This window comes from Pezoporus occidentalis, unplaced genomic scaffold (assembly GCF_034315485.1).
Source record: "Pezoporus occidentalis ecotype Australia unplaced genomic scaffold, CSIRO_AGI_Poc_V1 ctg46, whole genome shotgun sequence".
NCBI lineage: Eukaryota > Metazoa > Chordata > Aves > Psittaciformes > Psittacidae > Pezoporus > Pezoporus occidentalis.
Window position 1 is genome coordinate 8705434 of NW_026915791.1, and position 12918 is coordinate 8718351.

The 12918-nt window shown below is 40.4% G+C and overlaps 1 protein-coding gene across 1 annotated transcript in view; it reads right to left on the reverse strand.

Moving 5' to 3' along the window:
* EXT2 (exostosin glycosyltransferase 2) overlaps positions 1–12918 on the reverse strand; it is a 77996-nt gene that overhangs the window by 12103 nt on the left and 52975 nt on the right. Inside the window, exon 9 of the mRNA XM_062635927.1 lies at positions 6705–6871. Coding sequence (XP_062491911.1) covers positions 6705–6871 — 167 coding nt within the window. The remainder of the gene's footprint in view (positions 1–6704; positions 6872–12918) is intronic.

Consider the following 12918-nt stretch of genomic DNA (forward strand, 5'->3'; position numbering starts at 1 on the left):
ACAGGCTTAGAACAGGCTTATATTTTAATATTTCTGGTATTCTTTAGTGGGTGCTTGGATGGATCTACTGCTACATGCAAGGCCTCTTTGCCCTTGACTTGTTCCAGACAGCTGGATACAATCAAGATACCATCCTTGTCACTCCATACATTATTTTGTAGCTGACTACAGGATCAAACACAGTAGACAAGAACAAGGAGAAGGGCATCATTAACGCAACCTCAGTTCTCCACACTGCTGGCCACATTAAATAATGGACAATTTCTGTGTTGGGAAAAAAGGGAGAAAGGATTATAATTATTTAGAAGGGTCTGAACACTATTTGCTTGCTGAATGCACAGTTTGTCTTTTTGCTGATCACTAACAAAGCCTTTATCTGTGTTATTTGCAGACAAATTGCTCCAAATCTGTCCTTTAATCCAAATAACTGCTAGGGTTGTTGGAAGAATACAAGCCTTGACTCTCTGATACTCAGTGTTAGGTCACAGAGTTTCTGGCTTAGATTGCTAGTGTATAAATAAACACATACAGCCCCAAATTTCATAGTGTATGCAAAATCAACAACAAAATATCTCACACATCCCCAATGACCGCTTCACTAGGAAACCTCTTTTCTCTGTATATAAAGGCAAGGGAACCCTACGGTTGAATGTGCACTATAGAAAGTGTTAGCTAGAAGTCCACCATCCTACAAACCTTGCCTTGTCAGCAGTTCACTTGGGGCACTTTCTATGTGTCAGTAAGTTTCAGTTGGAAGGCCTGGACTCCAAGGACTCCATGCAAGTATTTTATCAAAGTAAATATGATAAAACAATCAGCTCTAAATTCCTGCTCCTGTATCCATATTTCTGTGATTTTTGCATTACTATATACCTTTTCATCTAGACATCTCAACACATTCTATTGCTGTCAGTTAATATAGCTTCAGAATCCCATGATGAGAGCAGTTATTATTTCAAACGTGCAGATGAGGAAACCTGCCAAAAATCATACAGGAAACAAAGAATGGGAACCAGATCTTCTGACTCCCTGACTTGCACTTTATCCAGAAATCAATCTTTCTAGACAGTTCTAGGGCCCAAGAAGTGGGAGTGTATTTAGACAGGACAACCTCTAACGCAGAGGGGTTTTGAAAGCGGGGATGATTTGGAACTCAAGGAAGAGAATTCATAGGACATTGTTACAAGTTGGTGCTATCAGCTAATTAAAAGCACAGATTTTTGGCAGGCAAGCCACTGAGGTCTTGAAATACCTATTTCAGATGTCAAAAACATGAATAAAGAACACAAAACCAAAGGGATGACCAATCCCTCTTCCCAAATTTTATTCCTTGCTCTCCAGGACACAAAAATTAATGATTTAATTTTAGCATATTTTGAAACCTGACTATTAAAATGCTCATCTCCAGCTGTCAGAAGGTACCACCACATAAGCTACTGCGGCAGTTCAAGAAAGGATTTGACAGAACACTACAAACCTGCAGTGCACTGGGCTATGAATGCTTGTAGAGGGAATAGCATGCTCTTAAAGGCAGCTGAAAGAAAGATTAAACTCAGCTACTGCTTCCCAAAGGACTTCAGTGCCTTCACAACACAGCAGCACAGATTCATACCCCTTCTAGTTTTTGTCCTTGCTGTCATCTTCAGGAGTCCAAATACATAAAATAAAAGCTATAATGCATGTTACTCAAACATCTCTTTGTAAAACTCAACCCTACCCTGATACTGGCCTCTGAAAACTGTGAGTTTGATGCATCTAAAAAATAACTTGGTTGCTTTAAACAAAGATTCCTTTGAAAGTGCTATCAGAGTCGGTGGAAAAGCTTGGCTTTTTCATAATGTTCATCACTAGCTCATTCAATGGTAACTCCTGGAAAGACCCCAAATAGCTGCATCCAGCTCACTGCCCAAATCCATACACAGGTTTTGTGCCAAAATTAATATATACAGCTACTGCTCATAAGGAAGCTTTCAGAATGAAAATACTGACAATGACTCCTATACTATCCTTTATTTTGTACCAGGGTCCATTTTCTGGTTTGAGGGTTGCCTCTAATTTATTAGTCTGTTAGGAATACATTCCATTTTAGCCAGTGATCTTATTAATGTTCTCAGACTAAAGGAGAATAGCCTGATTTAATACTGGTAAGGGACACATCCAAAGAAAAACATACTGCCAAGCGAAGAGGAGGCACGCTTCTTTGCAGACACCACTACAGTGACTTTGCTATAGAACCCTGAACATCAGTATTTTTGGATGAAGCATCTCCCAGATGAAAAGTCAAAGAGAAGTTCTAACTTGGTAGCTTTACTAAAAGTCTTGTAAGAGATACTAAGAGAAAACAATAGCAATTGTGTTTCCAAGTCAAGTTCCCCAAGTCACATAAAGTCTCGTTCCTCCACAGTTCTTTCTGCCTCCTAGCCTCAACCATTCCATGTTGTTTCTCTGTGCCATCAGGACAGCTGCCACAACTCATTCTCCATGTAGCCAGAACAACAGAGAAGCATTTTCTTTTCCAGAATAAACTCCAACATTTATGCATTAAATGTATTAGACTATATTAAGTCACATGCAACTGGAAATGGCTAATTATTTTATTAAATTGTAAGAAATTCTAGTTGTAATCAGCATTTCCAGTGAAAATAATGAAACAAAAATATTCCAATGAAAAATATGAAAAAAAAAAAGAAAAATTCCAATGAAAAATGATAAGCATTTCCAATGACAACGCTGTAAGCATGAATCACTGATTACCCTCTACGAATGAAAGAAATCCCAACCAATCAGTATTCCTTCTCTTCTGCCAGAGCCACATCCACTCTTAGGTCTACCCTGGTCCTCAAAGGGACAGCTTGTGCTATTGCTAAAACCCAAAGCTATATGGCAACACAAAGCCCATTAAAAGATAAATGATGCTTCACATGCACTCAATTTGTAAAATAACATCAATTCCAAAAAGAGCTTTGAAAGCAGCCAGCACTTAACCATCAATAAGTGTTTTGGAAACAGAGTTGTATTATTCTTCCTACAAAGGAATGCTGAAAAATCTACTTTTAACAGTCAGAATGGGTATGGAAGAATTCTTCTAAAGAAGGCATTCAAGCTTTAGGATGATTTTAGCCTATTGAAACATGTAATTCATCAAGAGAGTTGACTGGTTTTAAAGAATGCCAGAGACATGAAACACTGAAAAATAGCTCTGGGACAGACTAGGATCATCTACCAGCAGAAGGCAAAAAGCTTCCAATGATAAAACACAAACTTACCAATGCACCAAACAATATTTTTTGTGAACAAAAAACCAGGGACTTAGAGCAATAATCCCAATTTAGACTGTTTCTATTCCTGCTGCAATGAAAATACTCTGTAAGGACAAAGTGCTGCATAAGTACATAAGAAATCTTTATGAACTTCGTACTTGGAAACTGTTATCCCCACTTTTCCGGGTGACACAAAGAACACAAAGCCATCTGCCCCAAAGCCAGTTGATATGCAGAGGTGGGAACACTACAACGCTTGCTTTCAGTCTCACCTTCAGACACCAAACACTTGAGGAGAAGCCAATAGTTCTGTTTTCATTTGTTTAAATTATGGTAATCTAAATACTTGCTGCTTTTCTTGCATCTCTCTGATACTCCCTCTGTGGACACAAAGATCAGTATGTGGAGAAGAAGCTGTTTAGCCCCAGCAGCTTTTTCCACCAGTGCCCCAAGTCATGCCTGTGATTTCACCACGTAACTTAACAGAAATGCTTTTTCCAAACTCAGACTGTCGTAAGTATTCTTCTGCTACCTTCGTACAGCAGCACACACGGACTACTTTTCTGCTTGCTCCAATAGATTTATGCGATGCCATAAATCACTGCACCGTAATAGTTCACTTTTAACAAGTAAAAAATGCCTGACACTTTGAGTGTTACTATAATTTTTTATGGCTGAAAGTGCACAGAGATCAAAGTTTCCTGGGTTTTTTTAGCCTTGCTCTATACATTCAGACAAGTCTGTGACAGAGGGGGTTTTGCCACATGTTTAAATGTAAAGTCTCAAGGATGTCAGGAGGAGAAAAGAAAATTACTGAATGTCACGTTTCCGGCCCTCCTTATGCCCAAAGCAGAAGCAGACATACTTTTCAAGGAAAACTTTCTAGTAACATTATATGCTGCTACTGTTCCCTCTGGATTCCCCTGCAAATGAGTCAAGACCAAGAGAGATACTTTTCTGGTAACACACATAAACAGATAAATAAATTATCACAGGCTGAGGACAATTTAAACATCTGGGAGCCAGCTCAGGCCTGTCAAGCAAGTCACAGACACTCAGGGACAGGAAAGATCAATCTTCAGCCCCCGAGTTCTGTGCCAGAGAGTAGGAACTACATCACCCACCCTCCATATGAGGAAAAATGTGTATTTATAAAATACTCTGCTGTATTTAGGCATTTCTATTCATTTCATTTACAGGGGAAAAATAAAAAGCAATCTCAAAATAGAAGGATTCAAACTCAGCTATCTGCTCTATAAAGCATTTCAATTTTCCATCAATGTGGCTGTGCAGTTAAGTTCAACTCCCAGAATCAAGAAGTAATGGGATTTATAATAAAATGCAAAAAAGCCCTGCAAAAGCAATAGCCTTCAGCCTGCCAGATTAAACAATCTTGTGTCCCAACAGTTACATTCACACACTGAATATAAGGACTGCTCCTCACATAGTCCCTACAACCAATGCATATGGTCCACGGAAGGCCAATAAATTAGCCAGCACAGTCCAGCAGCTAGACCCGGGGATGAAGAGTTGCAAGTCCCAACTGCCACCTAATCACACTGACTACAGGGGAATTCACATCACCTTCTCTTTTCTTTTTCCATGAGGATAACCCTTTCCTGCCTTAGCACAACCAGACCCAACAGATATGAAGTCACAAACATTCTCCACTGAGGATGCTTAAATTAACGCTTCAGACACATGAGTACCACCTTCTATTTCTCACGACTTCTGGCTGACACAGCTGAAGCTCAGCTGCAGTTTGAATCTTTGCTTTGAAGCCCTTCACGCCTGCTTTGCCAGTAGCAGAGATTCATTTGGAATTACTTAACACAGTCACTTAGGTTTCTAGAGAACTTATTTTTATTTACTTGGAGACAGCTCGATGAAAATCAAAATCAAACTGCAACTGGAGCCAGGATTTACACGGCAGGCATGTTATGGCTTTGTTATCTTTCATCCCATCACTTCACCCTGAAAACTAGTAGTTATGAGCATCAACACAGGCAAAAATAAGTCAGCCTGCAGAACTGCCAACACTTCATTGCTTTGCTGTTGCAGTGCAGTGCTTAAAACATTCAGTGCAGACAACAAAGTAGTGAGAAGGTGCATGTCCCCCAAACCCTCTTCCTTCAGTTGTCTTCTCTTCATTTCATCTTTCATACTTCATGTTCTAACCTGTTACTCTTAACCTGGCACGGAAATTATTTCCTTTCTGGAGACACACATGATAGATTAAAACTCTGTCTCCACTACTTAACATCTTTGTTGTTACATCAGCATATCTACATTACCACAAGTCATTTCTGGAGGCCAAAGCTCGTTACTCGCTAACAATCTCTTTCACTTGAGAGGGAGAAAGAGCCGCATTTTACCACATATGTATTCACATTAAAGAAATACTTCCAACGTCTCTTAAAAAACATCTTCTTGTGTTAACAACTGCAGTTAAGATAGTTAAAAATGAGACAACTATCACATTTAGTTTGCTCCCTGCCCTTTAGAAAAGTGGTTTTCATTATTTCACTCTATTTAGGTAATAATTGTGTGTTCTGGCTCCCATGTATGAAGCCCAGTGCTGTTTTACTTTTGATATTGCAGGTACAGGAGTGACTGAATAATTCAAACCTTTCTTAAAATGTAACATTACATTTCCTAACGATTCTGATTTATGTACAAATATAGCATGTTTGTCTTAAATACACACATGTCACAATAAGGTCAGATTATGAACTGTGCCATAAACTCAAATACAAATGAAGACAAAAATTAAGTCATTCAAAGCAAAGCTTTGGAAGGCAAACAAGAGTGTTGCTTTTAAGTAAGCATAATTTTTAACAAATAAATGCCAACGAAGACACGAAGACTGTCAACCTCTTCTTACTGCCATGGTTACTGATTTGGACAAACTTTCTTTTTGTGGATACCCTCATTACAACAGCAGCTGTTGAAGCTTTGCCATTTCAAGCATATGATACATGCGTCCCCTCCTTGACATTCTTCAGTTCCTCCCTTCACTGTACTCCACCTTACTTCGGCATGTCCTCAAGGGCCTCCTCTGTTCCCAACACTTAATCTCTGAAACTTGTCATGTCCATCAGGATGCATTAACTTGGACAGCACTTGTGATTTGTCTGAAAACTCTTTGAAACTGTTAAGAAGAATGCAATTCAGCTTCCAGACTGTTCCCATTACAGCAATTACACAACATTTTCTGGAGTCTCTTGGCATTATTGTGCCAGTTACTGAAAATTTTCTGTTAGCTGGCCATTTTTTCCATGAAGCAATGACTATCTGCAGGAATATTTCAGTCAACATTGAACCGTTACAGTAAAGAGAAAGGCAACAATATGAATCAGCAGACTCTGCAGTGGCTCCTCCACTTTATACACACATGCAATGTTGAAGAGGACAGCCTAAGAGACATAAAAAAGGTTCTCTTACCTCATAGCCAAACTGGAGTTCATCTGAGGTTAGCATAATGATATCATCATCAATAGCCAACACTGCCTCTGTTTCAATCTCATCATAGGGGAAGAAGCGGTTACTGAGCTTGTTTTCTGCTGTCCGAACGACTTTCAAAGGAACACGAATCTTTGGCCAGAGAGATTCTAGAGAGAAAAATGAACAGAAATAAAAGGCAATATTATACTCCTGAACAAGTCTTCACATCTGTCTTAGCTTCCCTTTACTCTTTATTTCTTCACATCTTAAACCAAAGCTTCTTAATGGCCAATTCTACAACAATGGTTTGCGTTGGAAGGGAGTTTAAAACTCATCCAGTTCAACCCCCCTGCCATGGGCAGGGACACCTTCCACTAGAGCAGGTTGCTCTAAAGCCCTGAAGCAGTAGTACACAATCACTAGCTGCAAGCCTACAATCACGAACAATTTGAAGAGGAATGTTAATTGTACCAAGTGCTGAGAAAAATGAGTTTTATTATACTACACTTTTTATTAACTACAGATTTTATTAACTACAAAGCAACAACTCAGAGAATCCATGAGTTGTTCTCTGAGTCAAATGAAAACATGTATAAGGATACACCTTGAGGGAGGTGATCCTTTCCCTCTATTCAGCACTGGTGAGGCCACCCCTGAAGTCCAGTTGTGGGCTCCTTGGTGCAAGAGACATGGACATACTGCAGAGAGTTCAGCAAAGAGCCACGAAGATGATGAAGGTACCGGAGCATCTCTCCTGTGAGGAAAGGCTGAGAGAGCTGCAACTGTTTAGGTGAACAAAAAGACAGACTGACACAACTCGACACAGTTGAACACTAGGACCAAGGTGACTTTTTCCCTCCTGAAAAGGATTCAGGGGTCGGAGTGGAAATTAGTTCTCTGGGGCAAAATGGATTAAGGCATTTTTTGCATATGCAGATGGTAAGCAGTAAGAAATGGGGGGGAGAGGGAAGGGCAGTTTTCCCTGTATGCAGACATAGCCACATAGATACTAAAATACTGTTTGATTCTGGTGTTTGTATTTTTCCAAGCATGTTAAAACACTGGAAATGGTGCAGGAAAGACCCACATAAGTTATTTGAGGGCAGGAGAAAAATGCCTTACAGTGGAACTTGGAGATCAATCTATTTAGCTTACTAAAAGAAGGAACAGAAAGAAGATTTGATTAACATGTACAAGTACCTACACAGGATGAAAAATGCCACATATGTTCAACTAACTGGAGAAAGACATAACAAAAAACAATTACTGGAATCTAAAGCCGGGCAAAATCAAAGTATAAATAAGGAAGGCATTTTTAACAGTAACAGTGGTTAACCTCTGGAAGAAGTTACCAAGGACAGCAGCTGATTTTGTACATCTTGGCTTTCAACAAGACGGGGTATTAAAATAGAAGATGCACTCACGTTAGTAGTCACTGGATTGAAAGGAAAAGATGGTCTTAAAGGTGTTTTCCAACCTAAATGATTTTGGGATGTGGTGACTCAAAACTTACAGGTCAACCCAGATAATCTGACTGCCCTTTTGCCTCAAACTCTATAGATAGCGAGACTGTTGACTGTCACCAGGATGAGAATAGGAAGCTTGAATGTAAACTCCTAGGACACTGGAAGTGAATACAGAAATTCAGAAGATAGCACAAGGAAATACGATTCATGGTTGTGTTTTTTCAGAATGAAAAGAGGAAGGTAAAATTGGTGTCAATGAAAAAAGCCACTGTAAGGGCTGAGGAAAGAGAAGCCCTAACCTGAGAAAATGGGTTTAGTTTGTCAATAACAATATATAATCAAATTCTGGAAGTGTTCTCAGCCGAAGGATCCAAAGAAATGTTGGATGACAGACAACCCCAAAACCAAACAGGTTACAAAGCAACACAATTATACACAGACTTCCAATCCCATGATAACTGAGAATCAGGTCTGCTTCCAAGAAGGCTTTATCCTCTTTCCACTGTCAATCTGTTGCACGAGGGAGCTACTACCAAAGAAGAGCTGCTGCTTCATTCCAACACGTACAAGTTAAACTCGCTCTCAGGAATGAGCGTCCACATCCTCATTGCCACTGGGTCTCTCAGATTTAACAGCTCTCACAACACTCAAATGAAACACAGAACTGCACACTGCTTAGGGACCCCAGAGTCCAAATACTGCTTTACTGAGAAAACAAAGCAGTTCTTCCAAACCACAGAAAGAATCTTCAAAAGTCAGTTTTTCTTGGAGCTGAAGTTTAGAAAGACGGATTGGCATGCATGGGTGGCCAAAAGGAAGGAGAAGAAATACAGAGTGATAGCTATTGGTCAAATTTGTATTCAGTTTCCTACCCTGAGTTCTTTCCTGTGAGACTGAGAAAATGACTGTAAAATCTATCTTTATCTGGCTGGTCCTGTAGACTACAGCCTGTATTTAACATGTATGCAGGTTCCTGTCCACTTTTACCTAGCTCTTTTCCTTCTAGAAGGAGGCAAGTGGCATCAACTCAAACACTAACGCACACTTGAGTGGCGTGTTATATTGAATCCAGCTGGAAGGATTCAATCACGTTACTGATGTGCTCCAATGGAAGTTACAGTCAGCCAGCAGCTGGAGAGACACTGCAAGAGCCTTGGGGCCACAAGACTATTGTTGAAGAGCTGTGGATTCCAGTTAGAGTGCAATGAACTCATTTTATTCTCAGCATTGTAAGGTCTTTGAAATCCCCTGCTTGAACCATAACCTGAAACAGTGATTCCAGTAGAATTCCAAAGTTTTCATCTTACTACTCATCCTAATCACAGGAGGCAGTAACGCTGGATGTCTAGAACCACATATTGCAAATTACTTCCAAGTCAACTCACTGCTTTCTCATTGGTTTACCATACAACATGCAAGTATCCATAGTTACAAGACAGTTACGTGTACCTCACAAAGACGTATCATGGCCTCATAATGTAGACTGTTTAACACTTCCAAGCTACATAAAGACCCCCTTTGGCTAATAGCCTATAATTATCCAGTTATAACCCCAGTATTGGTATCAAGTAATTTTAAGCAGCTGGCTAGATGCCCAAAACACTGTCATAAGGGTTTTGGTAGCATTCAAAATTGCCAAAGCTATGCCTGCATTTGTAAATTTGTATTTACAAGCATCAACAAAGTTTACAATTTTATACAGGTTAACAGATCTGCTACACATAAAAAGAAGAGAACCAAATTGCGACAAAGATCTTATTTCAGTGCAAGAATGCGCTGAAAAGTCACTAGGATTGAAAAACAGTGATTTGGAAAAGCAAGCAAGCATGGACACTTTAAAGTTCAAGCTCTCTGGAAAATCCACTGTTTGATAGCTCACTAACAGACATGCCACTTGCATAAAAATGTGGTAACAGAAGAAAAGGTAATGAAAAGTGTATGAAAAATGAAGATGTAATCTAATTCTCATCAGCATGCGTCTCAGATGTCAGCAAATCCTGTTAAATCCACGTGATTTACTAAGGGCTTGGAAGGTCTCTCAAAATGACCAGCTCTCAAAAAGAGGTATGTTACTGAGAAACATGATCCAGAGTTTCTGAATTTGCACTTAAGTTAATGAAGTAATTTATGGTAAATGGTAAAATACCATCAGTTTGGAGAAACTCTGAATAAGACATTAGGGTACCAGTTACTCTGCAGCATGCGAAATGAAAGCATAAGACTACATGCAGCATGCTTAGAGGCTGACCTGATACTGAAAGTTGCTGCACCTACAGAGATGAAAGCCCATGGGAGATGTCATAAAAGCATAGAATCATGGAATGGTTTGGGTTGGAAGGGACCTTAAAGATCATCTAGTACCGAGCTTCCGGCCATGGGCAAGGAAAATGCCATGGCATGTCACAACACCACTGGGTAACCACTGTGGTAGCCTGGGCAAAACTGACTATCACAAAGCAGGTTCCACTCAGAGATCCAAGTGTTCAAAATTAGCCTTGAAGCAGGAACTCCAAAAGAAATATGTTGTCAATAAAACAAAACAGACAACAGCTACTTCAGAAGGCAAAGTTTTATAATCCATGGGGAAGGTTAAAACTGTCTGCACTTACTTTAAAAGAACATAAAAGAAGAGTGGATACACTTCCACACATAGCAGGAATGTGGCTTAAAAAGAATTCAGACACAGGGTCTGCCACTTCTATAAGACCATGTTCTCATAGATACTCATGCTCTTTTCAGATACTGCTTGGAATGCAATGAGAAACCTCAGCACCAGCAAAACTTATACGGGATAAAGTCTTAGTTCGGTAGAATTTATTACAATCAAAGAAAAAGCTTATGCTTTATTTTTACACTACGTGGGTACCACATCATTTAACAAAGAATTACAAAGATAAAGGAAGCCCAGAAAAGAAGGCAGATGAAGTCATAAAGATAGGATGAGAAGCTTTAAGCATAGGTTGGATAGGTTTGGCCTTTAAGCAAGGCCAGGTTGGATGGAGCTTGGAGCAACCTCATCTAGCAGTGTCTCTGCCCATAGGGGTTGGAACTAGATGATCTTTAAGGTCTCTTCCAACTAAACCCAGTCTATGATTCTATGATGCAAAAGTAAAATGTTTGTTTGCCCTGGGAATTACCCTCACTTCTTTCAAAACCAGTGAGGACGTTCCATGATGCAGATTACAGAGGTAAAATATGAAAATGGAGTGTATAAAAGTCTACGTACACACAGAGTCTGAAGAGAATGACAGGCACCTCCAATTGCACATCGTACTGAAATAATTATGAGAGAAGAGTGTTTGAATAACACTTACACTTGTTCTTTGGCAACAAGACTCAAGGCACTGATTGCAGGAGCTGCCCACAGAAAACAGCATGTGGTCTTCTAAACACAAAATCAGCAGTGTTGCCCAGCTTTGCCAAATGCAGCTTTCACTTCTAATGGGCTTACAATCCCTTAACAACAATATACATGGCTGTGTATCTGGCCAGCCCACAATCCCACCAGGAAGTGGGGCAAGTCCATATCTCACAGCAAATTTTCCAAGCATGATTCAAGATGATTTTCACAAACAGCAGGATCGAAGAAGTCTCATAATTATACTCCCAGTTAAAACACTCATATATAGAAGAGAAGAAAAAAACACCCATCCTCTAAATATGCATTTCTTGGCTACAATGTTCAGTGAATTACATGAAAGCCATAAGGAAGAGAAGGAAGGCCAATCATGAGAGAGAGCCATTATAAACTAAAGGAATACTCTCTCATATCAAAAAAGGCCTTTCAAAGTAATATTTCTATGAAGTGTATTATGCCTTTTCAAAGAGAAATGGCACCATCATGTTAAATAGCAGCATTCTCTGCATCCTTGCTTCTGAGAAACCGGGAAGCTCATAGTATCTGAAGGGGTCCTTTAACAGCAGGTGGATTATTACCTATCTAGTAAGTAGACAGAAGTGCATTTATATAGGAAATTCCTTGCTGTAATTGTTAATCATCCATTTCATAATCATGGAATCCCAGACTGGTTTGGGTTGGAAGGGACTTTAAAGCTCATCCAGCTCCAACCCCTGCCATGGGCAGGGACACCTTCCACTAGAGCAGCTTGCTCCAAGCCCCTGTGTCCAACCTGGCCTTGAACACTGCCAGGGATGGGGCAGCCACAGCTTCTCTGGGCACCCTGTGCCAGCGCCTCAGCACCCTCACAGGGAAGAGCTTCTGCCTGAGAGCTCATCTCAGTCTCCCCTCGGGCAGGTTAAAGCCATTCCCCTTGGCCTGTCCCTACAGGACCTTGTCCCAAGCCCCTCTCCAGGTTTCCTGCAGCCCCTTTAGGCACTGGAGCTGCTCTAAGGTCTCTCCTTCAGGAGCCTTCTCTTCTCCAGGCTGACCCAGCCCAGCTCTCTCAGCCTGGCTCCAGAGCAGAGCTGCTCCAGCCCTCGCAGCATCTCCATGGCCTTCTCTGGACTTGCTCCAAGATCTTCACACCCCTCTTGTGTTGGGGGCTCCAGTTTCAACATTCATCCTAGGGAAAGTGAGAATCAATACAGCTGCTGTACGGAGCTACCCAATATTCTTGGGATACCCATTCTAAGCAGTATCAAGTTCAAAAATAGGAAGTGATACTTGAATGCAGATGGCTTGTTGCATCTGCAATTGGAAGCAGCAGGTAAGGATAATGAGGAGGATCTGGCAATTCAGTTTCCACTCTCCATGGCAAGAACTGAATGCTTGACAGTATTAGGAGCAA